This window comes from Chrysemys picta, chromosome 13 (genome assembly GCF_011386835.1).
Source record: "Chrysemys picta bellii isolate R12L10 chromosome 13, ASM1138683v2, whole genome shotgun sequence".
Lineage (NCBI taxonomy): Eukaryota > Metazoa > Chordata > Testudines > Emydidae > Chrysemys > Chrysemys picta.
The window spans coordinates 52,322,991-52,350,975 of NC_088803.1; the positions used below are offsets into that span (position 1 = coordinate 52,322,991).

The following is a 27,985-nucleotide window of genomic DNA, read 5'->3' on the forward strand; positions in this document are numbered from 1 at the left end:
GGGCGGCGCGCGTTTCCGCACGGAGGGCTTTGAGTGCTGCACGCCCGGCCCGCCAGGCGCGGCCTCCGGCGCGGGCCGGGGGGGGTTGGCCGCTGCACCGGGAAGATGGCGGATCGGCAGGAGGCGCTGAGGGAGTTCGTGGCCGTGACCGGGACCGAGGAGGAGCGAGCCCGCTTCTTCCTGGAGTCCGCGGGCTGGGACCTGCAGGTAGCGCCGGGCCCGGGGCAGGGCCGGGCCGGGAGGCGGCTGGGCCGCCGGGGGAGGGGCCGCCGCGGAACCGCACCGTCATCCCGGCAGGGAGGTGACCCGCCCCCCCCCCCCCAGGCCCGGCCTCCCCTCCCCCTTCGGCTCCCCCCCTTCTCCCTCCGCGGGGCGACCTCCCCCCACCCCCGGCCCGGCCTCCCCTCCCCGGCGCCCGCCCGCGGCCCCGACTCCTCCGCTTTCACTGCCGGCCCGGCCCCGCTCCCCCCCCCGACTCCGGCCCCCTTCCCCCCAGGGTTTCCGCCCCCCCCCCGGGCTCCGGCCGCTCTTCCTGCTCGTTGGACGCGAGCCGGTGCCCGCGTGAGCAGAGTCCCCCCCTCCCCCCGGCCTGTTCTCCCAGGCGCTGCACCCCCTGAACCGGCCACTGGCTCCCCTGTGCAAAGCCGTCGCAGAGACCGCGTCCCCCGCAGGCTGCGGGGAGGGACACTCAGGAGCCTGCCTGGAGCTGGCGCCTTTCTCAGGATGTGGCTGCAGTTAATCGCCTGTAAATCCCCGCGGGCTTCTGGTGCATGACAGAAACCAAGTCTGTGCCCTCCCTTCACTTTTCTCTAGCACATCGTTTCATCTGAAAATCTCAACGCTCCTTACTAGCATTGATTAGGCCTCACAGAACCATCCGCATAAGTATTATCCAGATAGGGAAACCGAGGCACAGCAATGAAGTGACTTGTCTAGCCACGTTCACACAGTGATGGAGCCAAGAGTCTTGACTCACAATATTGTGCAGTAATGCGCTGCCTCCCCCCTCCCCCCATACCTGTTATACTTTAATATGAACTGAAACTCTTTAGAGGCAGATTAAATCATCAAGTGAAAGAACTGAGTGACATATCACTTCCATTTTGTAACCTTACAAATCTCTATGTAACTGGCTGAGGCAATCTCCTATTCAGGTAAATAATATTTATCACTGAGTTTTGTTAGCTTGAGGTATAAGATTCTATGGAAGTGTGATTAACCCAAACAGGCTTTGATCCTTTCATATATATTAAGAGCACTGAAAATTCCTCTGTTTATCCTAATTTCAGCTGCCTGAAACTATTCAAAGTCTCAGAGGGGTAGCCGTGTTAGTCTGAATCTGTAAAAAGCAACAGAGGGTCCTGTGGCACCTTTGAGACTAACAGAAGTACTGGGAGCATAAGCTTTCGTGGGTAAGAACCTCACTTCTTCAGATGCAAGTCTGAAGAAGTGAGGTTCTTACCCACGAAAGCTTATGCTCCCAGTACTTCTGTTAGTCTCAAAGGTGCCACAGGACCCTCTGTTGCTTTATTCAAAGTCTATGCAATATGCTTAATCGAGGTTGTGTAGGATACAGACTCCTGCATTTAGCCAGTCAGGTAGAGTGGAAGGATCTGTAAATGGTATCCACCTGGTCAGAAGTGGTGAAAACCAGTTATTGCTAGTACAGATTCAGCCATGGTGTGAACAGGACCCGAAAATTGTAAGTGAATGTGTGATCACCAGTTTGACCAATTGCCTTTTTCCCTGCAAACTTACCCTCTGGCCATGTCTACACTAGCACATTTAATTAAGGGCTTGTGTACGCTTGGAAATTTACTGAACTAGCTATTCTGTAATAATTATTTGTGTATAAGTCCCCATGAAGATACTCTTATTCTGGAAGAAGACCGCCTTTTTCAGATTTGACTAAATCCACTTTAGAAGTAGATTAAACTAAATCAGAAACAAGCACTCTTCTTCTGGAATAAGAGTATCCCCACAAAGAGTTATTCCAGAAGAGCCATTTCAGTAAATTTTTGAGTGTAGGCAACCCCTACCATGGCAGTAAAAAGAAGCTGCTAGATGAGCCTTGTCTCTGCTAAGATTCCTGAACATGGAAACTGGTTTGTAAAATTCCTTAGAGTAGATGTGGTTTAAGCGATTGGATGTGACAAAAGTTCGAAGTAAATGCAGTATATTAATCTTTTCAATAGATACCTTTGTGACTGCAATGATGTACGAGGTGATTGGGCTTATTCTTTTAAAACCTGCTGTAATTCTGTCCTTTCAGCTTGCTCTAGCTAGTTTCTATGAGGATGGGGGTGATGAAGACATTGTGACGCTTCCTCCGCCAACTGCCAGCTCTGTGTCCAGAGGCACTGCACCCAGGTGAGGAGAAACTTTCCAAATTATACGGGTCTCTTCATTAAGCAGTTATATATGTGGGAGTGGAAGCCACTTATCAAAGTACTTATACTATGCCCATCGCATTGTTGTATAACAGTTATCAGCAAAGACATCCATGAATTCTGGTTCAGCTTTATTTCGTAAGTTTCATTAGCCTTTGTGAAAACCCCAGCAGTGTTGTATTCCCCTAGCTTGGATGGGATTGCACATTTTATCCAAAGAACTGTGTAGAATGATTTTACCTCATTGCTCAAGAAGAATGGATTATTTTATTTTAGTTTGCTTTGGGGCCAGAAGAGAACTCAGCAGATTGATCTAAACATTTTCTATAATACCGGTGAGATCTGCACAATACTATAATTCTCTAGAATAGTTTGCAATTCTATACACCGCCTAGCTGAGGATGTCAAGGCACTTTACAAGCTTGAATGAATTTGGCATCATCCTATCCCTGTGAAATAGGAAAATATTATCCCCATTTTCAGATGAGGGATCTGAAGCACAGAGAGTTATCATCTGATTGGTTAGTTGTCTGTGTGAAATGAATTTAATGGTCTAAATCCAGATTCTTGTGGGTAAGTGCCCACATCACAAAAAAATTGCCATTTCAGTTAACACCCTAGCAGGTAGCACAACAGAAGCACAGAGGATCAATAGACATGTAACCTGAACTCCATTCACCTTTAACAGAGGCTCCCTAGAACAGGGCAGCATAAGATACCTTGCATTTTTTGGGATTATGCCATAATTATTCTGTGGATAAATAAAGGTTTCTAAATCCAGTACATCTGCAGGGAAATGACTGAAGATTTGTTACGTTTGTTGTGTTCGTGACCCCTTCTCAAGCATTGTGCGTACACCCACATGGTATTTGTAGATGTGATGGGGAGAGTCTCAGATACTTGGAGACTGATTCACCACTCTTACACCAGTTTTACACCAGTGTGACTCGATGGTCCAGTGGAGTGAAGAATCAGGTCCCTAGGGTTGGAAGGGATCCAGATTAATCCACTGTATAAGTGCGGAAATTCTTCTACTCCAGCTTTCTTCAATCCAGGTTCCTTTTTTTCTCTTGTACAGAAACTTTTCAGATCTTTCTTTATATATCATAAAGACACAAAAGGCACAAACCTATTTATTTCTAGGGATCTCTTAGATATGTTTAGATTATTCTAAGAGTGTATGTTGTTGATTTTAGTTGAGATGGGGGGGGGGGGAAGCTAAGTGTAGGATATTAGGATATTCTCCCTTATTTTGACAACAGTCCCCAAGAGGGAAAGAGCAGGTCGGCTTTGCTGAATGGTTAATGAGGACAGCGATAGTACCTGTCACCTCTGAGCTGCCATTTGATCAGTATATAGAGGGTGTTTAATTAGTGCAAGAACTGAAGTTCAGTGGAAATAAATGCGGCTTAACCCAGACGCATAGTAGAGGACAGGAGCACAACATAACAGCCACTTTCCTGCTTGTATAGTTCACGTTACATGGCTGATATAGATCTATCTCTTTGCGGAAAGTGTGCGCTCATTTTGGTTATCTTTTTACAGTGACCACCGGGTGACATCATTCAGAGACCTTGTTCATGCTCAAGAAGAAGATGATGAAGAGGAAGAGGGACAACGGTCAGTCTCCGGTTAAATGTGTAAACCATATAGTCTTTTGTCTTGTGGGAGAGCATGGAACTGTACAGAACCTTATTTAAATCTGTATTGTAACCACTACTGATGAGTCTCACGTTTTCATACTCACTGAGTCTTATTCTGAAAAGCTAGTCAATGAAAATGGTTTCTGCAAGGACAGGCTTAGCACTGTTTGTCGAAATGTCCTGTACTGGTTTGTGAGTTGTGAGATGTTAAATTCAATGGTGATCAGTACAGTTCTGAATGCATGGCCTTCTCCCCGTTGTTAACAGAAGTGAATTTCAGGGCTTGCACAATGAGTGTTTGCATTTTTGCTAGAGCAGCGAGCCCCAGCACTCCCGTGTCTTTGTTTGAGACACTGCTGTATGGGAATGCAGTTGTAGTTCCCCTCATCTGGGTTTTTCCCTTCTTTTGAGCATCATTTAGGAAATGTTAGTGGGCAATTTCCTGCAGTGACAGCTATAAGGACAGCTAGCGAGGAGAGCTTTACATTAGATTCAAAAGAGGCAGGTGAGAAAAGCCCACAGTCAGGTATAAAACAAGTGATGTTAACAGAGGACTAAATGTTGAGGGTGGGGGGTGGAGCAGGAATGGAAAATTATGGTAGGGTCATAGGAGCAACAGGAGGGGTAGCAATGGGGGAAGTTGCTCAACCTCTTAGATGTCTATATACACAAATGCCAGGAATATGGGGAGTAAACCGGAAGAACTGGAAGTATTAGTCCATAAGCTAAATTATGACTTAATTGGCATCACAGAGACTTGGTGGTATAGTGGGGTTATGGCTTGTTCAGGAAGGATAGGCCAGGGAGGAGGTGTTGCATTGTACCTCAGTATGTACTCTTGTTCTGAGGTCGAGAAGGAGGTGAGAGTCACACCAGTTGAAAGTCTCTGGATGAAGATAAAGGGCGGGGGGGGAAATGGGTGATGTCATGGTCTACTATAGACTAACAAATCAGGAGGATGAGGTGGATGAGGCATTTTGAGAACAAATAATAGAAATATGCAAAACACAAGTATTAATGGGGGACTGTAACTACCCAGACATCTGTTGGATATTTTGGGTTTTGCTGTATTATTTTTCCAATAAGTTCTTGGAGTGTATTAGAGGACAATTTTTTGTTTCAGAAAATGGAGGAAGGAATCAGTGAGACAGCCATTTTAGATTTGATTCTGGCTAGCAAGGAGGAATTGGTTGAAAATCTGAAGGTTCAAGGCAATTTGGGTGAACGTGATCATGAAATGAGAGAGTTCATGATTTTAAGGAATGGAAGGCGAGAGAGTAGCAATGGACTTAAAAAAGCAGACTAACAAACTCAGAACTGGTAGGTAAGGTCCCAACAGGAGTTCAGGAAAGAAGGCAGTTTCTCAAAGAGACAATATTAGGGGCTCAATAGGAAACCATCCTGATGCAAGGGAAAGATGGGAAGAATAGTAAGGGTATGTCTACGTTGCAAAGAAAGACTTGCTGCACCAAGTCTCAGAGCCCAGGTCAACTGACTCAAGCTCACAGGCCTTGGGCTGTAGGGCTGAAAATAGTGTGTATGTTCTGGCTTGGGCTGGAGCCCGGACTCTGAAACCCATATGTCACCCACATGACATTCTGGTAAGCAAACTAGGACATGTGGTCTAGATTAAATTATTATAAAATGGGTGCACAACTAGTTAAGAGTAGTTATCAGTGGTTCACTGCCAAACTAGGAGGGCATATCTAGTGGGGTCTGCAGGGTCAGTCCTGGGCCTGATATTAGTCAATATTTTCATTAATGACTTGGATAATGAAATGGAGAATATGCTTATAAAATTTGCAGATTACACCAAGCGTGGGGGGGTTGCCAGCACTTTGGAGGACATGATTAGAATTCAAAATGACCTTGACAAATTGGAGAGTTGGTCTGGGATCAACAATATGAAATTTAATAAAGACAAGTGCAAAATACTGCACTTAGTAAGAGAAAATCAAATGCACAACTACAAAATGGGAGATAACTGGCTAGGAAGTAGTACTGCTGAAAGGAATCTGGGGGTTATAGTGGATCACAAATTGAATACAAGTCAACAATGTGGTGCAGTTGCTAAAAAGGTTAATATTCTGGGGTGTAATAACAGGAATGTTAAAGAGACACAGGAGGTAATTGTCCCCCTATATTTAGCATTGGTGAGGCCTTTAGCTGGAGTCCTGTGTCCAGTTCTGGGCACTGCACTATAGGAAAGATGTGGACAAATCGGAGAGAATCCAAAGAGAAGCAACAAAAATGATGAAAGATTTAGAAAGGTTAAAAAACTAAGCATGTTTAGTCTTGAGAAAAGAAGATTGAGAGGGGATTCGATAATTTTTCCAGTATGTTAAGGGCTGTTATAAAGAGGACACTAATGCGTTCCTCTCCATGTCCACTGAAGGTAGAACAAGAAATAATCCACTTAATCTGCAGCAAGGGAGATTTAGGTTAGATATTAGGAAAAAAATGTCTAACTATAAGGATAGTTAAGCACTGGAATAGGCTTCCAAGGGAGGTTGTGGAATCCCTATCATTGCAGGACTTTAAGAGCGAGTTAGACAAACACCCTGTCGGGGATGGTCTCGGTTTACTTGATTGTGCCTCAGTGCAGGGCGCTGGACTGGATGATCTCGCGAGGGCCCTTCCAGCCCTACGTTTCTCTGATTCTATAAGTAGTTTACGGGTGACATGCAAAGCAAATTGAATGAAGCCATACAGTATCCCTGTGAGGTGGCCAAGTATATAAACACTCTTACAGATGGGTAAATTAAGGCACAGATCAGTTCAGTGACTTAAGTTGGTGGTGTATCTGGCAATAGAATCCAGGAGAGCAGATAACCAGTCCCATTAGACTAGATTCTCCCCCCTCCACCCATTTGTTAATTTGAGAGCTTTGCGGCTAGGAGATCATTTGATTGTCACTAGCTCATACACAGCTTTTCAAACTCTGTTACAGAAGGAGCTGCTGAGTCTGGCAGAGACCTCATTTCATGGCTTTCTGTTCACATCAGTTACAGTGATTGGCCACAGTAGATGAACACTTCCCAGTAAATTGCATGACTATAGAAGAGAAAGTGAGAATAACCAACTGTGCAAGAGCAAAAACTGTTTGTGTGGGCAGCCACATCCGGGACCTGAAACTCAGTCTTATCCTGTAACCTTTTGGGGTTTCTCAGGTCCCTGTCCTGGAAAATCATTTGTCCAAGTAACTAACCCCAAGTCCCTAGATAATAAATGTGTGTTCTGTTCAGGTTTTATGCTGGGGGCTCGGAGAGAAGTGGGCAGCAGATCGTTGGCCCTCCAAGGAAGAAAAGCCCCAATGAGCTGGTGGAGGATCTGTTCAAAGGAGCTAAGGAGCACGGAGCGGTGGCTGTTGATCGGCCGGCTAAGAACTCCGGCGAGAGCAGCAGAGCAAAAGTGAGGAATGCTGGGGTCTTCCTTCCTTTCCTTATTTAAATCTGTTTTTAAGGGAGTTGTTCTCCCTCCACCAGCTCAGTGACAGCTGTTCTATATTGGTGAGTGCTGGGATTATCTTGTGAGGACAGCTGTATCCAAACCCCTCCATTAGAGCTGATCTAGCATATGTGCCAAATGGCAAGAAAAGCTAATTCGGGGTGTCAAACGATTAATTGGCTAACAAGCTGCAGCTTTGAGCCGTGTTATGTAGCTGATAACCATATTGCCGGTACGGTGAAGCCCATGTTTTCACATGGCGATGTTCGTGACGGGGAAGCGAGCATTGTCTGGGTGCATATCGTTCTGTAATCTCTTCTGCATTCCTCTCTCTTGTAGCCATTTGCAGGGGGAGGGTACCGCCTTGGAGCTGCTCCGGAGGAGGAGTCGGCCTACGTGTCAGGAGAGAGGAGGCAGCATTCTGCTCAGGATGTGAGTAGCTCTCACCTTACAACTTTGCAAAGATCTTCCTTAGTGGATTATTTTATTTCGCTACAAAGTGTCTGTTTTCCCTCTTGACGAGCCCAGAGAAGGAAATGGACAGAGAAGGCTGAGGTGCAGTAAGCCTCGCTTTGGTAAATTCTTAGACTGGAGAGTGCGCTTTGCTCCCGGGGTAGATTTAGTGAATAATCAAGTGTTCTGTAGGCAGTGTTCTGCTGACCTGTTAATTAAAAACCTGGAAGCTCCGCATAAGCTCAAGGACCTTTTCTCAACATCTCTAGCTGTGAAATTAATGCTCCTGAAAGGTGGTGTATAGAAAGCACTGGAGAATGAAATTCCCTGTATCCCCAGAGGAGGCACAGCAGCAGTGGCAGTGCAGGCTTCTCTCCTCTGCCTGACCAGTATGTTCTCTTGTGAGCTTGGAGGAGCCACCTCTGGGGTGGGCGTGTGGCTCAGGGTACGTCTATACCAGGGGTAGGCAACCTATGGCATGCGTGCCGAAGGCGGCACACGAGCTGATTTTCAGTGGCACTCACACTGCCCGGGTCCTGGCCACCGGTCCGGGGGCTCTGCATTTTAATTTAATTTTAAATGAAGCTTCTTAAACATTTTATAAACCTTATTTACTTTAATACAACAATAGTTTCGTTACATATTATAGACATATAGAAAGAGACCTTCTAAAACGTTAAAATGTATTACTGGCACGCGAAACCTTATATTAGAGTGAATAAATGAAGACTCGGCACACCACTCCTGAAAGGTTGCCGACCCCTGGTCTATACTTACCTCCGGGTTCAGCGGTAAGCAATCGATCTTCTGGGATCGATTTATCGCGTCTTGTCTAGACGCGATAAATTGATCCCAGAAGTGCTCACCCTCGACGCCGGTACTCCTGCTCCGCGAGAGGAGTACGCGGAGTCGACGGGGGAGCCTGCCTGCCGCGTGTGGACCCGCGGTAAGTACCTTGTAGTTCGAACTAAGATACTTCGACTTCAGCTACGTTATTCACGTAGCTGAAGTTGCGTATCTTAGTTCGAACTGGGGGCTTAGTGTGGACCAGCCCTTAGTCTCCCTGTCCCATGCACTCTTTGGCTTTTTAAGCAGACCTGCCAAAAAGAGGGTGATCTGTGATGCTGACTTTGTGTTGTGGAGTGATACCACCAAGCAGCCAGCAGATGTTTTTTCTTTCTTTTGTCTGTGTTGGCTTAGAGGAGTCCCCACTGGGGCACAAGCCTCTCTTTGAAATTCCCCGCATGTTCAGGCTCTTCACTGCCAGGCGTTGCTGTGTTTTGTTAAGACACTGGCGAGGAATTAACTTTTCTGCTTGGGGTGGTTGCAGGTACATATTGTACTGAAGCTGTGGAAGAGTGGATTCAGCCTGGACAACGGGGAGCTGAGGAGCTACCAAGACCCATCCAATGCCCAGTTTCTGGAGTCTATCCGCAGAGGGTATGCAGCATGAGGGTTGGGGGAACCTCTGATGGGGTGTGCCTGAGAAGGAAGAGCCTGTATGGTAAAATATAGGAATGTAGGAAATCCAGCATGCTGGGAATCGGAGCTTCATGTAAATAGCTCATTTCATCTGAAGCATTCTCATTAGTTTCTTATAAAATACAGCGGTTGCCTGTCTATCAGGTATTTAACTGTGGAAGCAGCCCCATCCATGAAGCGATGTGAGACTTTGAGGATTAGAAGTGAGGGAACAGGCTCTTACACATGTGGGATGCAGACTCCTGAGGATTACAAAAGGCAGGTTATCCCAAACGCAGGCTAGTGCGAGAAACCTTTCATGTGTGTTAGGCCCTGGGAGGGTGAGTCCTCCGCAAATCCTGCTTCGCTGATGAGATGATGACTAAAGGATGCTTTGATTCCTGGGGACAGGAGGGAAGGTTTCTAATAGCCTATGATGGGACTGGCATTTGTGGTGACAGTTCCCTGGGCAGCATAAATGGGAAGCAAGCGTTATCTGGGTGCATGTTCTGTAATCTCTTCTGCATGCCTGTCTCTCTTAGAGCCATTTGCGGGGGTGGGCACCACTTTGGAGCTGCTCCAGAAGAGGAGCCTGCCTGTGTGTCAGGAGGCAGCAGAAGGTAGTTTTCAGCTCTTTATGTGTGGATTTTATTACAATGCACCTTCTTCTTGCTTCCAGGGAAGTCCCAGGCGAGCTCCGCAGGTTAGCACGCGGCGGACAAGTGAACTTGGATATGGAGGACCACCGTGACGAGGATTTTGTGAAATCCAAAGGTGCCTTCAGGGCTTTCACTGGAGAGGGGCAGAAACTGGGCAGGTGAGAAGACAGAAGTTCTGATTTGGTATCTGCTGCCGTAGCCCATCTGAGCTCTCACGGTTTCTTTCTTTAACAAAATAGTAGTTGATTTGGCTGTTTGTTAGGATGATGGAATAGGTGGCATTTTATAAGCAAGATTAACAGCATTTAATGTTGTAGGTGTTTTTAACAAATATGAAGGACCGGCTTTAACTCCTTGCTGTTAGTTCCCTATTGCAAACTCCTGTGAATCAATTGAAAAATGGCATTGATGGCAGATATAAAGTGTGATGCAGAGGTCAGAGCATAAGTCTCTGAGCCAGGAACATGAGTTTGATTCCTGGCTCTGACCCTGATTCTGTGGCCTAGGTCCAATCACTTAGTCTTTGTTTCCTCATGTGTAAAAAGAGGATAACACGGTGGTGATTAATCATTTAATGTTTGTAAATGCTAAATATTGTGTGTGATGTGCACCCTCATTAGCAGTTACGGTGAAGAGATCAATGCTAAGCGAGGCAATGGGGAGGTAGTAGAGACCATGATTAGATGTCTGGGAGCATGGGAATGTCTAGGTGAGGTTGAGTGGGGGTTGGATTGGAAGACATTGGAGGTTGGCTCTGAGAGATTGGTTTGGAGATTAGATAAGTGTCTGAGGGCCCTTGATGTGTCACCAGTTGGTTCCTGAGTTCCTGTTCTCAGTGCTAATATGTTTGCAACTGTGCATCTTTTGTGGGAATCCTGATTCCTGGGCCCGGAAAGAGGTGGTTTATAAAATCTGTCCTCCATTATTTTCCTCCTCCTTAGCACTGCCCCCCAGGTGATGGGCACCAGCTCTCCAGCACAGCAAGCAGAGAACGAAGCCAAAGCCAGTTCTTCTATCACCATTGATGAGTCAGAGCCCACCACCAACATCCAAATCCGGCTCGCTGATGGCGGGCGATTGGTCCAGAAATTTAACCACAGCCACAGGTACAGGGGCAACTGGAAACCCAGGTTACTAACTGGGAGGGCCTGAGTGACACTGCGAACGGTACACAGCTGGAGCAGCTGTTAAAATCCTGGCTAGCCCGCTAAAGGGAGCTCTGGGGATCCTTCTGTATAGGTGAATAGGAGCAGAATTACTGTGGGGCTTGGCAATTGTTAACTATAGGTAGGAAAACAAATCCTAGCCTAACAGTGACAGCTGTTGAGCTGGTGATCTCTCATTTGAACACTTCAGTATTAACTGTCTGTAGTGCCTAAATTATCCCAACGTCTTTGGACATCTTCAGATAATTAAGGAACTTAGCTCAGTTGACTTCTTCTGACCCTGAATACACACTTATTTCCTTAGCCACTCTCTTCACTGCAGATAGCTTGAGAGAGGAGATTCTCCTTTCAAACAGGTTCAGCGGGAGGAGCAAAATTAATTCCATGGAGTCCATTGCTCGGTAGAACTTAAGTATGTGACTTCTGTGCTGAAGTCCTGCTCAGCCAGCCAGTCTTGAAGAACACAGGTGGTCACCCATACTTTCCTCCAGTTCTTATAGGAGAATTGAACCACATCCCTGCTCAAGCAGGGAGACTGGAAAACAAATCTCTTTTCCTGGCCCCCTTGTTGTCCACAATGCTGTCATGCCCCCTAAGGGTTCAGATAATCTGTGATCTGCTGCACTTACGCAGAATGCTGCTCTCCTGCCCATGCAGCACTTTATAAATTACATGGCACCTTTTGTCCTGAAGGGAGGGATACCAAAGCATTTTACAAACTATACATCCAGGAATCTCTTGAGTCACCAATGTGCCCAGACACCATGGTGATCTGCAGGTATTAAAAACTTGCTAGTACAGCCACCAACTACTGCACGTGTTTAAGGCAGGAAGTTACAAAGGCTACGTCTACACTACGGGGGCGGGAATCAATTTCAGATACGCAAATTCAGCTACGGGAATAGTGTAACTGAATTCGACGCATCTGATCTGACTTACCCCGCTGTGAGGATGGCGACAAATCGACCGCCGCGGCTCCCCCGTCGACGGCGCTTACTCCTACCAGGGCTGGTGGAATACGCGCGTCGATTCGGGGATGGATTATCGCGTCCCGACGAGACGCAATAAATCGATCCCCAAGAGATCGATTTCTACCCGCCGATCCGGGCGGGTAGTGAAGACAAGCCCAAAGACTATTTAGTTGTGACCACAACTTATGCTCAAAGCCTTTAGCCTCACTTGTAATAGGTAGAAAGCAGTTTCATGTGTTATTTCAGGGGACTTGTGTGTCTGTATAGATGTGCAACAGAAAATGAAAAGTCACCTTTAAAAGTAGTTTAAATGTGAAATCTGCTTAATGTGGCCTCTGCCGTTTGCTGGCAGTGTTGCTGCCGTGACATTGCAGGGGCTTACATCTTCGGGAAGAGAGGTAAGGTTAGTCTGTTTCCCACACATTTGTGCAGTAAATGAAATAACAGGGTCACCATTGTGTGTTTGATCCCTTTGGACAGCATCCGTGACATCCGGCTCTTCATAGTAGATGCCCGGCCAGCGATGGCTGCTACCAGCTTTGTCCTCATGACCACCTTCCCGAATAAAGAGCTGTCTGACGAGGACCAAACCCTGAAGGAAGCCAACCTGCTCAATGCTGTCATCGTCCAGCGATTAATATAATGGAACCCATCTCTCTTCACACGTCTACCTGCTGCGCGCATGTGTCGTTCCGTCCTGTACGCGCACCTGCGCCATGCAGCACAGTGTCACATCTACCTGTAGCTCTGGGTTCTTAGATCTTGGTTGGACTTTTTTCTCATTAGTTGCATTTCCCATGTTTTTGTGATGATCAGTGGACTTTAAAATGAATAAACAAAACAAACCCGTTTTGAAAGGGGCTGCAGCCTGTTGTGCCAGAAATTCTCCCACTGGAGTTGTCACGGTTGCTGTATGGATCACGTTACTAACTGTAGAGGAGGAGGGAGGTCTGGTGAAAGGGAGCTCAAAGGAAGTAGTTTCCGTCCATGCTGGGGAAGAGCGACTTATAGCAACCCATTACTCTTCGCTCCTCCCGGGCCTTATGCAAAACGCTTCCTTTGTTTCAGTGTGTTCAATAAAAACCATCCCAGAAATGGGTGATCTGATTGCCAGGCTGACACTGACATTGCTATAACACCAGCACTAGCCGATAGAGCCATGGGGAGCCACAATTCTCTTGTGTGGTATGTGGGTTAAAGCTTGGATTTGCATGTAGAGGTGTAAGATTAGTGCTTTTCTCATCCTTTTTCAGAAGTAAAGTTCTGATTTCCCCCAGCCCCAACTACAGGTTCTGACGTTCCTCACCAGAGAGCCCTGCGTGGAACTAGTGTAGAGCTCTGCAGCGGGACTGGGGTCCTGCAGGACCCACCGCCACACTAGCGAGAGCGGGGTTAAAAAGTAGCCCAGTGCAGGGCTCTACCTCACGGCATCCAGCCTGCTCTCTTGTTTTCTCCTCCCTCCATTAAGCGAGGCTGTCTGTCTGCAGTTTTGCCTGGCTGTGTGCTGGGCTGCCTCGTGGCTTTGGGAAGTACAGCCTGCTCCCAAGAGGGCAGGATGCTGGATCTGCTGTGGAAGTGAAAAGTGATAAAGATGGATCCACTCGATCTTCATGCAAAGTGGAGATTTTTGGTAAGGAATTTAAAAAATGAATTGTTGAGCTGCTAGGAATGGCCTGAGCGTAGCTCAAGGCTGTGGGGAAGAGATTAACCCTTTAATTTACTTCCTCACATTTGTTGAGGACCAGTAGAACTGCACACTTGGAGTCCTCTACTCTTTGTCTGTTTCATTGTTTGCATTTTGGGCTCAGGTCTCTTCTTTTATTACGAATCCTGGGGGTGAATTCGGTGCTCCTAGAAATGAGGGACTAATGGGATTAGCTTGAGCCAGGCGTAGCGTATGCAGGTTTGCCACCTAGTGCACCTCACGTCCCAGTACCTCTCGCGTCTGACTCGGTGTTCTGGACTTAGCCCGTGCAGAGCCGGCCAGCTGTGCTGAACCGTCGGCTTTGTGACACCAGCTAATGAGATGCTATATTGAGACCAGTAGTATCGCTCTGATGCAAGTATCTGAATTGTGACCACATGAGTTGTTAGAGCATGCACCCCATTTTCCAGGCCTAGTCACGCGTGAGCGTAGAGCTCGAGCTCCGTAACTACCTCCCCTGATGCTTCACAGTTTTTTGTTCCTCAGTTTTGGTACTTGCAATGAGCAGAGAACAAGCACTAGGCATGCCTGCGCGGGGGAGGGGTCAGCGGGCTCCACAAGTTCAGCGTGAGAAACGTGCTTGGCTAGGTGCATCGAGCACAACAGAGGCAGGGGAGTGGATAGCAGACCTACTGGGGGTTGAATGAATTAGCATTTTTCATGATTAAATGGCTATATGATGTACGTAACGGCAAACGTTGTAAATTATTGTGAAAGTGACCATTAAAAAATAGGAAAATGTCTTCTGACCCTTTCTAAGGTGACGCATGAAATTGTCCACATTTGTTGAGGAACAGCTGGCATCTGCTTTTGCCCTCTAGGTGGATGTTACTAGCAGGTTTGCTCCGTATAGAACAATCATCAGCTAATTTGGCGTTACTATCTTGGCAGTATTTGCCGTTCCACTGACGGTGAGCCACTTTGAGTTGTGGCATTGGGGTTTTGCACAGATTGTTTAATGCCGTAAGTGGTGATGTCACATTTCAGGATAAGGCATCTGTGTGATCAGCACTCAAAAGAGCATGACGGTGGATTTTTCCCCAGGGCCGGAGTAGAGCCAGAGCTGCCGCATGCCAGGATGTTTGTTTCAAAGCGATTTGTCAAAGGAGAACTTGGATCTCACAATTGTCCCAAATGAGCCTGGCTTCTTGTGATGTAATGCCGCCAAATGTCAGGCTCGCCTCAGCTTGCCCTTTGGGGAGAGTGCAGACGTAATTACCCGCGTGCAGCAGAGGGTGCAACTGCCTGAGCGGAGCTAGAGGAGTTGAGCAAAGGAAGAGGCCGGGAAGATAAATCCCCCGTTTCCCCTCTAACTGGTGGTGGTTTTCCAAGAAAACAGGATGGGTGTGCCATAATGCGTGTCAGCGACTCAGCGTGATTCAGATTAGATTGCTTCAGACTGGGGTCGGGATTAGTCTGGTTCTGCTGCACAACTGAACTAGTTTTGTAGCCTGGTTTCTATGCGAACCCTTGAAATCCCATGTGCTGTGATGGTTTCGTTATTTGGGGTAGATGGGGTACATTATGAAAAGTGTATTACCTCTCCAAGCCAAAGGGTGGCACTGCTGCCACGGTTTTTAGTGGGAAGCATCTCTGTCATTGAACTGCCCAGGAGCTTTCAGCTCTGAATCTCGGAGGAGCTTTGCAAGGTGTAACTCTCTCTCACACACACTGGTGAAGCCTAGTTTAATAGACTCCTTGTCGCCGTGCTCTGCTAATTCTCCTTCCCTTCTTCTCAGGCTTTCCGACTAATGTGTAGTCCTCATCTCATGGGAGCTTTGGTTATGTCTGCAGCATCTCCCCCTGCGGGGCTGTGTAGAGTTTGTCTGAGCACAGCAGTGCAAATGTTGTTAGCCTGGTTATAGATCTTCTATAGCTACCACTTTTGACCCGGCAGGGCTCGTAGAGTCACCTGGCTATCCTGTACGTGGCATCTTCCTGACTGTAGCTTGTCTTCTTCAATAGACAATATTAATAATAGACAAAGGACAATTACTGAGGCTTATTGCTGGAGACCGAAAAGTTAAAAATACACCAGAGTGGACGAAGGTAGAAGGTGAAACTGGGCTGGAAAGCACACAACGGTTCTTACCAGTGGGATGGCGAGTTGCCTTTTTTAACCTGTTATTGCAGGCCTTGCATGCTTCACTCTGAACTACTCCCTGCAGGGGAGGGAGGGAATTCTCGCCTCTGCAACTCCTACTGCTGGGAGGTCCGTTCATTAACAGAGTCAGCTTTCGGAGGGCAAAAATGCCTTTTTCCTGCACTCCTGGGTAGATTCGGCGGGCTTCAGGTGTTCATGTTCTGCCGTTTTTCTGGGTGGGAAGCTAATCTGTGCCACACTTGATAAAACCGATGGAGAGTCAGACTCATGCTGCTGTCTCATTTTCTTTTTAAAAACACTTTTTCTCTTTCAGGGCCCAAGACACTGGATTGTTACTTATTTATTATTAAAGCAGCCGATTTCCTCTCTCCCTGCTCCCAAGCAGAGTTCTGCCTGCATGTCTCCTGGTTCATAATGCACCCTGGCAAAAACTCACTTTCTCATGTTAGAATTTACACCTCTTGATTTCTGCCCAGGTTTTTTGTGTATGTTTATGTGAGACCCTCCCCCCCCCCCCCCCATAGGTCTGCTGAGCTTTATTTGTAAAGAGTAAACACTGCTCTGTGCGTGTGTGTGTGAGTGAGTGAGAGAGAGAGAGAAGTAGTGGAGAGGATACTGCTCAAAGTTTAATAACTCAGACTGTTCTGTTTGTGGTTGGCAGTCGTAGCTGTATAAATGTTCCCACTCCCCTGACAAGCATTCTCACTGCAATGGCCGTCTCCTCCAAGAGGTGAGAATCACAGGACTCTCTCATGCGCCGCCTCCTCCATATTTGGTTCATTGTTCCTCCTCCCTTTCTAATAACTGCACATTTTTCACATACTTCTGCAGCTGAGGCCCAACCTCTCCGCCCTTCTCTGAGCAGGTTCTGCTCTTCCCCTATGTCCAGGAAGCTTGTACTTCCCCTTTGCGGTGCTATATGCTGCTTCTACCTCTGTTCTTTCCAAGTAAGGGTCTCCTTGATGGTAGATGGCTTCACTACCCCGATGTGACATGCTCGAAGGTTACCTTTCAGTGGGCATATTTTCTGTTTTGTTTAACATGGATGGACCTAGAATCTCTTTTTAAGGATTTGATTTTAAAGTAGCAGGTCATCATTGTTACCTTTGGCTATCATCAGCCCTATTTAGTTTAGGATTGTGAAACTCTCCTGCTCACGAGGAAGTGTCTGATCATAACACACCACATCTCCTAGAACTAGAAACTGACCTAAATGCTGCTGCCCAGCATAACACGTTTAAATAGAACCTCTAAAAAACCAAAGCCCGCTCCCAGGATGCTCTTTTGAAGTTCAGTCTATTGGTGGTGGGCTTTCGGCTTTTATAAAATAGAGCTGCCTTACCAGCTTCACCTCCCGTGCCTAATTGCCGTTGAATTCTCGCCACCTTTGGAATTAAGTTGCCGTAGAAGGGGTGTGCACGCACATAGTAAGTCACAGTAGGACACACGAAGCCTGATCCAAAGTCCACTGAAGTCAGTGGAAAGTGTCCTGTTCACTTCAGTAGGTTTTGGATCGGGCCCTTTAAACAAGCGCAGGCATGTTTATAGACGTCTGCAGCTGCGGGTATGTTCACAGGCCTGTTGCACGTTTGAAGGAATACAGTGCTCCGCTCCCCCTGCCCCTAGATGTAGACGCTTTGTTTCTAGCGGTGAATGTGAACTGCCTAAAAATCAAGGTCCCAAATCTTACACATCTTAAACTACAAACTTATTTTAAGTAATTTCTCCTTTATTCTCTAGCAAAGACCAGAGTTCAGAACTCTGCGTTTCCCTTCTTCCGTCTGGGTTCACGTTTATGTGAGCAGGGTCTGAATGAGCTCTCCCCAGCGTCTAGTGAGGAGCTGGGGGAAGAAGGTTTCAGGAACAGACTGTATTTGCGTGAACACCGCTCCTCTACCTAGACGCAGAGCATGATGGAGCTGCTTGGCCAAAGTGATCCATTTTGGCTGGTGGTGTGTTACAGATCACTTCGGGATTGAGTGCAAAGGTAATGAAATGTTACCCTTATTGTCTGAGCGAAGGGCAGCCGAATTGCACTTTGCCTGTCCAAACTGATCCTCGCTCACTAAGCAAGGGGCAGGCATGCCAAATCCCAATGAAAGGGGGAGAGGGTGGGGTCAGGTCCCTACGTGGGAGCTGTGCCTAAGGAGTCCTAGGTACCATTGGATCCTCTCTGTCCACTGAGTAAAGCCGGAGCTGACGGGATTCCACCGAGTTCTTGTTTTTAGCTCTAGTGATCAGTGACACCCGCGTGCTGAGCCTGAGACCTGGGGCCGGACAGTGTTGCTGTGAACGAGTCTGCACTAGTAGTGCGGTTCCCCACTACCTGCCGAAATCACTGCACGCTGAAATTGCTGAGAGCTGGGGTAAGTGGCGGAACCGCAGGGTGTGATGTCCCGCGGTAGGGACAGTCCTGGGAGGGACAGCCCAGTTGTAATGATGGCTCCAGCAGCTGAGGTGTTGCTTGATGCCTCACCCCCTCTGAACTCTGGGTCTTTGCTGACCAAGGACAGCAACTGTGAGCGCGGTGCAGTGGAGGGAGAGGGCAGTGGGCTGTCGAAGGAACATTTGTTGGACTCTCAGACCGCAAGGTGAGAAACCGAGGCAAAGGACACCGCCCAATGTACTCTGGGGTGGAGGTTGCTCTTAGTGATGTTTTTGAATGATGGTTGTGGTGTTTTCCCAAATGGATTCTTGGTTCCTTTTCCCTTTGTATTAAGTTTTCTTTGCTGTGCACCGATTCAGTGCTTGTGAGAGGGGAAGTATTGTGCCCGGGGGGGGGGGGGTTAACTTTCACAGATTACTGGGTGGCTGCTCACGCTGGTTCCGTTTTGTATTGTTAAGAGGAACCAGTAGATACTGAACCCAGCCCTTCTTCCTGCCAGCTTCATCTGGCAGAACGGTTACGTTTATAAGCAACTCAAGCCATGTAAGGAGGGACTTAAATGAGGTTCTGGGCAAAACTATGGTAGTCAATAGGAGTTCTTGCATGAGTAAAGGCTGCAGGATTGGGTCCTTTTCAAGATCTGCTCTCTAGACACAGGTTTCTGTATGTCTGAATGGAGATCTGAGCGACTGAAAAGCCTGTAACTGGAATCAGATATTCAGCACTGTGCACGTACAAACGCCTTCGTTTGGTTTGCTTGCCATTGTAGCAACCATACAAACACCCTCAGAGCTGTCAAATTGAATGTACATGTGCAATTGCAATAATTATGCATGTAAATTAGACCAGGACTAGCACATGTACAATGGTGAAGAGCTGGGCCTTTCTATTCACACCTCTGTGTGGAGGAGCGGGGATTTCCAACTGGCATTTTTACACTGGATTAAGCCCTTCAGTTTACACGAGGAAGGAAAAAAACCCTGAAGTGAACTGGCTTATGCTAAGGGTTGAACTGTGGTTCTTGTTCTCACTCAGGTAAATAATGCATATGCCAAAGCTTACGGCAGTCAATAATTTATGTAAAAGATATCTTTCCAGTGACTGAAAGGCATTCAGTCCGTCTTGGAGCTGGTGGAATGTGCTTTCTCTAATCTTCAACACCAGCTGCCCAGAGCCTGACACACACAGCACCTGCACGTCCATCCCCTTTCTCCTCACGCCCAGCCATGACCACACACATTCATCCCACAAACTCCATGAAGGAGGCTGCTGCAGCTCTGTGAAGATATTGCTGTTGCCTCTCTTGGGCAGGGCGGGGAGGAACCTGCCTTCTTGGGGCTGGTAGATGTAATTTATCCCAAGGCTGCCACTGGGTTCGCCGCAAAGAACCTCCAGGGCTGATTGGCAGGATTCCTCCGCAGTAACCAGCCCCTCTACCTCGCTGCAACCTCCGAAAAGCTGCTTCATTAGCTCTGGTTGGAACTCCTTCGGGAGCACGTTCCTGAGTCAGGAGCTGCCTTGAAACGTCTCTCCAGGCCAGACCCACTCCGGCTGGCCTGATGGTAATTTCTTGGAGGGTCTGGTCTGCCCTGCGTGTGTACACAGTGACACAGTGTAGCAGCCGTTGTCCAGATTCCTTCGCACCCATCCCCAAATGTCTCTGTAATCAGTTGAGACCAAAACCGAGGCAAACGGGATCGCTGTAGCCTCTCTCTTGCTGCAGTGCGTTCTCCCTCGAACGTTCACAGGGACCCAGCCCCGTGCTCTGGGTGTCCCTACGCCTCTGACTGCCAGCTGCTGGGATTGGACAGCTGCATGGATCACTCATTAATTGCACTGTTCTGTTCATTCCCTCTGAAGCCCCTGGCACTGGCCTCTGTTGGAAGACAGGTTACTGGGCTAGCTGGACCATTGGTCTGACCAGTCTGGCTGTTCTTACGGTCCCTGTGTGTCAAGAGCTGGCTCGGGCAGCTTCCGGGCCTTGGTGCACGGCATCGTTAATCGCCGCAGCCCTGAGAGCTCCCAGTAGCCCAGTGTAATGGCAGAAGAAGGTTGGTGCCATTTCTTACAATTGCTCACCCTGGCCCAGCCTGTCAAGCCTGAGTGGGTTGCAAACACGACCACCTGGGTCTGCATTACCTCTAGTGACCTCTGGCCTAGGCTTGATGCGGGCGTGAGTGGGGATACAACGAAAGGCCTTAGCAAGACCTGACTCGAGGAATAGAAAAGCTTTCCTCGCCGGAAGGGAATTGGGTGGCATTAGCCAGGCAGCGATGGACATCGCTGTGCTGCCGGCTTCATAGCACCTCCACAAACTCCATTTTTATCGTGTACAGAAAAGGCAGCCTGCTGCCCCCAGAAACCCCAGGGGAGTCAAAGGGGCCAAGCACTGAGGGCCAGACCTCCAACGGCTGTTTTGCAGCTCTCCAACTCGTGCAGGGGGGGGGTGGGGGGAGGTGCGGGTTGCAGGCAGGTGCACAAGGATACATTTGAAAAATCCGGCCCCTTGTGGATTTTTGTTTGGGATTCAGTGTCTCCCTCCCTGCTGCTAGGTATAATGAAGCAGATTGTGTGTAGAAGGATACGTGCTTCCCTCGGTATGCTAGTGGGAGTCGGAGTTGGCTTTGGCTGCGGTACCATATGAGTAATGCTGGTGCTCCAGGCCGGGAGTAGGATGGTGATGAAAAGATGTGCTTCTGAGTCAGTCCCGGCGCTGTTATTAGTGGAGCCTGGTGCGTCAGCCTGAAAACTCTCCAGATCTTGTAAATTAATCCAAGCTGGAGGGGACTGGAAGGGGCTGCTGACGATCCCTCACCTTTCAGTTCTACAGCAGCGTTCCTCGACCCACGGGGCGCCAGAATGCTTCAAAGGGCCTTGTGCTGGCTCCTGTCCCCCAGGGCTGGCTGAGCTCCCCCCTTGCTCCAGGCACTGAACCCACCAGGGTCCCAGCACCACCCCGCTTTGGCCCAGCTGTCATGAGGACAGGAGTCTGGGTTGGCCGAATGGGAGCCGCTGCAACCCCATGAGCCAGGTCATGACTCCACTCCCCCAGGTTTGGTCCAGTCGGGGGGGTGGGGGGTCAAACCTGACCAGCACCTCAACCTGGGTTCCAGGCGCTTGCAACACCTGGAGCAGAGAGCCCAGTCCAGCCACCCCGCAGCACAGGAGATGCCACTGGGGGGCGAGTGCTGGGCAGGACCCATCCCTCTCCCCAGGGCCTGCACCCCCAGACTATTTCCTGGGCTGTGACAGGCGATATCCATTTACACATGAGCCCTGCGCCCCCCAAGGCTGAGAACCACTGATCTGCAGCCCCCCAGGGCAGCTCGCGGGGTCTGGCCTGTTTCAGTGCAAACCCCGCTTCTCCCCCTCCAAAGCGCACACAGGGCAGCGTGGGACCTTAGCCAAGCGGCTCGCTAGGCTCCTCCCCGGGGTGGGTTTGGTCAGTTTCGGTTCTGCCTCTGCCCGCTGCGATAAGGCAGCTAAGCCCTGCCCGGGCCGGGCTCCTGTTACCCGCCGGGGCACTGCCGCGGGGTTGTTTTCCCCACCTAGGAGCTGGGCTCGAGCCTTCCGCCCTTTGCCTGTCAGGGAGGCCGCGTGTTTGGAAACATGCTTCCAGACAGCCCGAGGCATGCGCCGCTGCCGGGGTTAACCCACGCGGGAGACAGCCCTGGAGCGAGTTCGAGCCACGCCGAGGTAAGAGCCGCGGGGACAGACTCTCTCGCGGCCCATGCAATCTCGCTGGCTCGGGTAGCCGGGGGGGATTTGAAGGGCTTCACTATGACTCAGCCTGAGAACACCCTGTGCAAGGGGGGCGTTTACATTTGGTTGCTGCTGGCACTCCAATGACCCGGGTGCCCTGAGACGTGGCGATATCCCGAGACACGGGGGTGCTGGTGCTGGGGGGTTAGTCTCTTTTAGTGGCTCAACATCTGGTGGTGAGAGAGACGCTTTTGACCTGCACCCAGCAGTTCTTCTGCAGGGCTGGGAAAGGGGCTCCCAGCAATGCAAGGTGGAGCCGAGTGTTAGCACCTGTTGTAAGGCACCACTCAAGGAAGAGTGACCTGTCGACACTGCTGCTGGGGGCCCTGAAAAGATGGGGAGGGAAGCACAAGGGGAAGAGACACTTTTACAAAACCAAGAGATTTTAAAAACGGAGCTGCAATGGAAACTGTTAAACAACTCAGCATTCCCTGCAATGCATGCAAGCCAACCATGACTTGTGCATGAGAGCCGGAAAGTGAAACTGTCTATAAACAAAAGGGAATCCTACTTCACTAGATCCTAGATCTTTGCTGCAAGCTCTGAAAATTGGCCCGCCAGACGCATCAATAAATCTGTCTGCACCTAGCTGAATGATGGACTCTGTCATCAGCCCATCTCCTTTCCCCTAAAATGTTCCCCTGCCCCCTCTCCCCGATCTATAAAAACCCAGTGGACTCTGGACTTTATTCTGTCCCTGGGTCAGCAGCGGTGATGCTGTGTGAAATTCGCACTTATGTGTTATCATGAAGCCACGGTGGAAAAGGAAGAGCAAAACTGAGTGTTATCTGACAGATCAGTGATTCACTGGTGCTTTACGGCTAGATTCTGAGTGTGGTTAAGCCAGTGGAAATTGGGTGTTTTCGCAGACATACACCAGGGTACATGAGAGGAGAACGAAGCCATTAGTGTTGGTAACTTGGGAGATTCATGTCCACAAAGTACCAAAGCAGCTGATCCCAACAGCCTGCCGTCGAGGCAGAAGCCCACCTAACAATAGTCCCACCTGGGTGCACAGGGGACAAGGACTGAAACCTACAGGCTGGGAAGAGCAGGAGTGGAAGTTGCATTAGACTCCTAGCAGAGTTGGGCATCCACCCACTAAAATGCTGATACCGAAAAGTCCATCTAGCAGGAACGGGCCCAGATGCTGCACAGGCCACAGATTCAAGCCCAAGGTGCACACGTGGGTCTTTGCTCTCTGCTAGGCTGGAGCATGGTGGGGGGGCTGGGGTCACATACTCAGGCCTGGAAGGAAGAAAGAGGAGAGCCTCATGTCACACCAATTCCTGTGGCTGCTTCAGATTGTGGAGTCCTCAGCCCAAGTGACAGCTGCAGTGGCAGGGATCATGGTTGGGGGAAAGCTGAGGCTCTGGGCAGGGTTGGGAGGATATCCAGGGATGGGAAGAGCAAGGGCAGAGAGCAGGGTCGCTAACCTCTTGGGCGCAGGTCAGTTTGCAGCCAGCGGGGCTCATCTGTGTCTTGGTTCCAGATGCAGCTGACACCCCTGCCCTTCTCCAGGAAGCTCTGTTACGCCATAGGTGGTGCGCCGTACCAGATGACAGGAAACGCCCTCGGGTTCTTCCTCCAGATTTTCCTACTGGACGTTGTGCAAGTGAGCGGCCGCTTTCTCGCAGGATGGTGGGGCTTGGAAGCAGAGAGGCTCCGTACAGGAGTGTGTATGTGTGGGGCAGTCTGGGTGAAAGTGGGTCTTGCAGCTTCTTCTTGGAAAGACCTTGATGGTGCTGGATAGTGTTCTTGGAAAGACCTTGATGGTGCTGGATAGTGTTCTTGGAAAGACCTTGCTGGTGCCCCACAGCTTCAAGTGCTATGATTTCATCAGGACCCTTAGCTCCACAGAGCTGCAGGAGGAGGAGGTGTGGGGGTGGGGAGAGATTTCCATGTCATTGCATTTCCAAGAAAGATAGCCTGGAATTCTGCCCAGAGCTGGCCTCTCCAGGGCCGAGTCATTCTGACTCTTTCCGCCTTTGGCTGGGATCTTGTTCGCTTGCGTGCTGTGGCCTGATCCAGCCGTTTGTCTCTCCCAGTTGGAACCGTTCCATTCCTCTCTGATCCTTTTCCTTGGGCGAGCCTGGGACGCCGTTACAGACCCCGCTGTCGGCTTCCTGGTCAGCAAGAGCCCCAGGAGGAAGTTTGGCAAGCTGATCCCATGGTGAGCACTGGGGGCTGAGGCAGAACGGGCGTTGATTTGGCTTTGGAGGCCGGGTGCAGCCTCTTCAGGGACTGGGACCAACGCCTCTGGCTGGGCGCGTAAAACGCGCAGTTTGAAAAGGGGGAGCACTGGCCAGAATCGGTCCCCTTGGAACAATTGCAATTTCTGCATGATTCACTACATAGTCAAGGTGACTGGAGGTTTGATACCCAGTGGCTCTCACCTGCGTTACATGGAGCCTTCCAGACAAGCCGCTAAGCTGTGGGAGGGGCAGGGGACAAGCTCTCCCATGAAGTGAGCAGCACAATAAATATACAGAGGATTCCTGCTCTAATATTTAACCCCCGAGCCTGCAGCTGGGTCCATGTGGCTGGACCCCTGTCCCCATGGATCCCACTGCTGGATCAGGGCCTCGAATATTCGAGCAGGGGCTGTGATAACAGATCTGGGGGCCAGCGTGGCTCTGCTTTGCCTATCTGTTTTTTCCCTTGCTTTGAGCAAAGCTCCCCTCCCCTGCTCACCCTGATCCCACAGAGGGTTGCCCCAACTTTCTAATCGCACAAAACCGAACACCCCGCCCCTGCTTGCCCCATCCCCCCTTCCTCTGTTGCTCACTCACTTTCACTGGGCTGGGACAGGGGGTTGGGGTGCAGGAGGGGGGGGTGAGGGCTCCAGCTGGGGCTGTGGGCTCTGGGGTGAGGCCAGGGATGAGGGGTTTGGGGTGCGGGAGGGAGCTCCGGGCTGGGGTTGGAGTGAGGGGAAGTATGGGCTCTGGGCTGGGGGTGTGGGATCCAGGTGGGGCCAGAAATGAGGGGTTCAGGGTGCGGGAGAGGGCTCCGGGCTGGGGCAGGGTGTTGGGGTGAGGATCCTGGCTGGCCCCTAGGCACATGGGTGGCCAGGGAGGCTCAGTGGGCTGCCCCCGTACCTGCAGGCACCGCCCCCACATCTCCCATTGGTCGTGGTTCCCAGCCAATGGGAGATGTGGAGCCGGCACTAGGGGCGGGGCAGCATGTGGAGCCTCCCTGGCCGCCCATGTGCCTAGGGGCCGCAAGGACCTGGCGGCTGCTTCCGGGAGCCGCGTGGAGCTAGGGCGGGCAGGGAGTCTCCCTTACCCCTAGGCCTCACTGCGCCACCGAGCGGACTTTTACCAGCCCGGTCAGTGGTGCCGACCAGAGCCGCCAGGGTCCCTTTTTGACTGGGCGTTCCGGTTGAAAAACGGACGCCTGGCAGCCCTGATCCTGCAGCGGAGGATCTGTGGTGTGGCGAGCAGCAAAGGAGGCCAGTGCATGAGGCAGGAATAAACCCGACTCTCACTTTGCTTCGGTGCTTGTGTTGAATCATCTCTGCTTGCCCTGCAGGATTGTCTCCTCCACGCCGTTCGGGGTGGTCTTCTACTGCCTGGTCTGGTCCACCCCCTCGGACGCCATGCCTGTCTCCCTCAAGTTCCTTTGGTACCTGACCACGTACTGCTTCTTCCAGACAAGCATGACTGTAAGGACGCCAGCGGCTAAGCATGTCAGGAGCTGTCTTCACCTTGCTGCAGAGAACAGGCTAGGCAGGCCGTTTGTCCCATTTTAAGCTGGACCATCCTGTTTCTAAATGGTTTGTCCCCTGCCTGGGACTGACACAAAGCTGGATGTGTTTGTTTCCCATAGCACGGATGAAGCATGCCGTGTGTGTGCGAGGTCATGCCAGTGGGGGTGGGGTGGCATGTTCTTCAAAATGGCACGTTCTGGGGGCGTGACCTCGCACAGACCGTGCATGCAAGGTCACACGAGCAGTACCAGAATCTCGGCTATGCTGGAGGTGCCCGAGTGGCCCTTCGAGAACAGGAACTCAACCTGTAGGGGAGCTCACAGCAACTCCAGTGCCAAACTCTCCCAGCCAGGGGTGCTGTAGGGAACGCTATAAGACCACTGGCTGTGGGCAGAGCTCACAGCTGCTCTGGCCCCAGACTTTCCCAGCAGGGGGCACTGTAGGGCACGGTAGAGGGTAACTGGTTATGGTGGAGGTCAGTCTGTAGGGTGGAGGTCGAGCTCACAGTTCTTCCCATCCCAGCTGTTCCCAGCAGGGGGCGCTGTAGGGCATGGTATCTGGTTGGTCATATAGTGACGTCGTGAACTAGGGCAGTAGTTTTAGTTTTCACGTCTGTTCTCTAGGGTGGTAGCTCCTGCACCAAAAGTGTTCCCGGGAGGGGAGGGAGGTGTCTGCCCCAGAGGGTGGGATGTGAGAGACAGGGGATCCCAGTATCAGGCAGAGGAGAAGCAGCTGAGTTGTCTGGTATCTGAGCTGTTTTTCTCCCCAGTGCTATCATGTGCCGTATTCCTCCCTGACCATGTTTCTGGGAGGGAATCAGCGAGACCGGGATTCGGCCACTGCCTACAGTAAGTGTCTCTGCCCGGATGCAGGGTTTCCTTCCCAGTCCCAGGCCTGTGCGAGTTCTCTCCAGTGTGTGACTTCTCACTCCATGCCAGAGGGGTGTTGTCTCTGAATCTGGGTTTGTAATAGGGTCACACCGGGCGTGAATTTGACCTGATACCTTATAAAATGTAAAAAAAAATCCCATACTTGGGATCCACATGTTATTGTAGCTAAACAGTAACTGGGCTGCAGCGTTAACCAGGGACGCTCCGATGGCTTGGATCTCAATCTCAGGGCACGTGGCATCCCTAGAAGTTCTTCTTTTGTTAAATCAGCCCATCCACGGTGCAGGCAATATCCCGCGGCACGGGGTGTGGTTATCCTGAACACACACAGGCCTTGGGCTGGTTGCTGTAAAGAGTCTCTGTGTAGAAGCATTTATTAGACAAACAACTCCCATGGGGAACCAGGACTAGCCCCTAGCCCCTCAGTTCCAACAAGTTAGGCCTCTACCACTGGAGTGAAGGGGGAAATTTTAGAGCAGGCAGAAATAGTAGATCTCTTCCCTGCTTTGTGAGCAGCCACCAGAGGGCAGTCTCACCCTTTCAGTAGGGTGACCAGATGTCCCGATTTTATAGGGACAGTCCCGATTTTTGGATCTTTTTCTTATATAGGTTCCTATTACCCTCCAGCCGCTCCCGATTTTTCACATTTGCTGTCTGGTCACCCTACCTTTCAGGCACACAAAGCCAATAGGTTACTTTGCCAGGCACATGCTGGCCTCCCTTTCCCTAGGGGATCTGCTCTGAGGCTCAGGCCGCAAGGCTGACTGACCCCTCTCCCATTTGTCCTGGCTCTTGGCAGGAATGGGGGTGGAGGTGTTCAGCACGCTGGTCGGCTCGGGTATCCAGGGGCAGATAGTCGGCAGGTACCACGCCAGCATGGTGAAAAGCTGCAGCGTGCCCAATGGGACTCTGTACAACAGCACCTCCCTGGGGCTCACCGACACCTTGGAGAACACAGTAAGCACCTGGCCGTCTGCTCCCCGCTCCTCTGCAGAGCTCTGGGTGCGAGAGCGCTGTCTGTGCTCCCTGCAGCCAGCGCCTAGGTTGTGACGGCTGCATCGGCTCTTGTCTTCCAGCGCAGGGCGTACGTGATCGCCTCCGTGGTCCTGGGCTCGATCTACTGCCTGGCCTGCCTGATTCTCTTCCTCGGAGTGAAGGAGCAGCCTGGTTAGGTCACTTCTCTGGCTCCTCCTGCGATGGTTGGGAGGTGCCCTGTGGCCGTGGCTCTGGGGGATGGGT

At 50.2% G+C, this 27,985-nt stretch overlaps 2 protein-coding genes and 1 long non-coding RNA gene across 7 annotated transcripts in view; 2 read left to right on the plus strand and 1 right to left on the minus strand.

Annotated features, from left to right (window-relative positions):
- NSFL1C (NSFL1 cofactor) lies at positions 1–14,636 on the plus strand. The gene is made up of 9 exons (XM_005304926.5): positions 1–207; positions 2,273–2,370; positions 3,936–4,010; positions 7,279–7,444; positions 7,820–7,912; positions 9,264–9,373; positions 10,074–10,211; positions 10,995–11,159; positions 12,671–14,636. Exons 1-9 carry the CDS (start codon positions 106–108, stop codon positions 12,831–12,833), a joined length of 1,110 nt encoding a protein of 369 aa, XP_005304983.1. The 5' UTR covers positions 1–105; the 3' UTR covers positions 12,834–14,636.
- Positions 13,829–23,710, minus strand: LOC135975385 (uncharacterized). Its single transcript, XR_010592408.1, has 2 exons — positions 23,584–23,710; positions 13,829–22,473 (listed from the first exon to the last, which is right to left on the minus strand). It is a non-coding gene; the product is annotated as an uncharacterized LOC135975385 (long non-coding RNA).
- Positions 16,544–27,985, plus strand: part of LOC101935850 (sodium-dependent lysophosphatidylcholine symporter 1-B-like) — a 21,299-nt gene continuing 9,857 nt past the window's right edge. For 2 of the 5 annotated variants that reach the window (XM_024108931.3, XM_042842620.2), the window contains exons 1-7: positions 20,794–22,081; positions 23,640–23,762; positions 24,196–24,320; positions 25,679–25,811; positions 26,626–26,704; positions 27,546–27,703; positions 27,823–27,913. In XM_024108931.3, the coding sequence (XP_023964699.2) occupies positions 21,995–22,081; positions 23,640–23,762; positions 24,196–24,320; positions 25,679–25,811; positions 26,626–26,704; positions 27,546–27,703; positions 27,823–27,913 (796 nt within the window). In that variant the 5' untranslated portion in view covers positions 20,794–21,994. Of the gene's footprint in view, positions 22,082–22,472; positions 23,326–23,639; positions 23,763–24,195; positions 24,321–25,678; positions 25,812–26,625; positions 26,705–27,545; positions 27,704–27,822; positions 27,914–27,985 lie in introns of those variants that run through there. The other 3 variants (XM_065566305.1, XM_042842621.2, XM_065566306.1) reach the window with 3 other exon arrangements.

What these genes read in the sequence shown, in the direction of transcription:
- NSFL1C (XM_005304926.5), top strand. Translation starts at nt 106, where the DNA reads ATGGCGGATCGGCAGGAGGCGCTGAGGGAGTTCGTGGCCGTGACCGGG. An exon ending in CCGCGGGCTGGGACCTGCAG is followed by an intron (nt 208 to 2,272) that starts GTAGCGCCGGGC and finishes CTGTCCTTTCAG; the next exon opens with CTTGCTCTAGCTAGTTTCTA. An exon ending in GAAGAGGAAGAGGGACAACG is followed by an intron (nt 4,011 to 7,278) that starts GTCAGTCTCCGG and finishes TGTTCTGTTCAG; the next exon opens with GTTTTATGCTGGGGGCTCGG.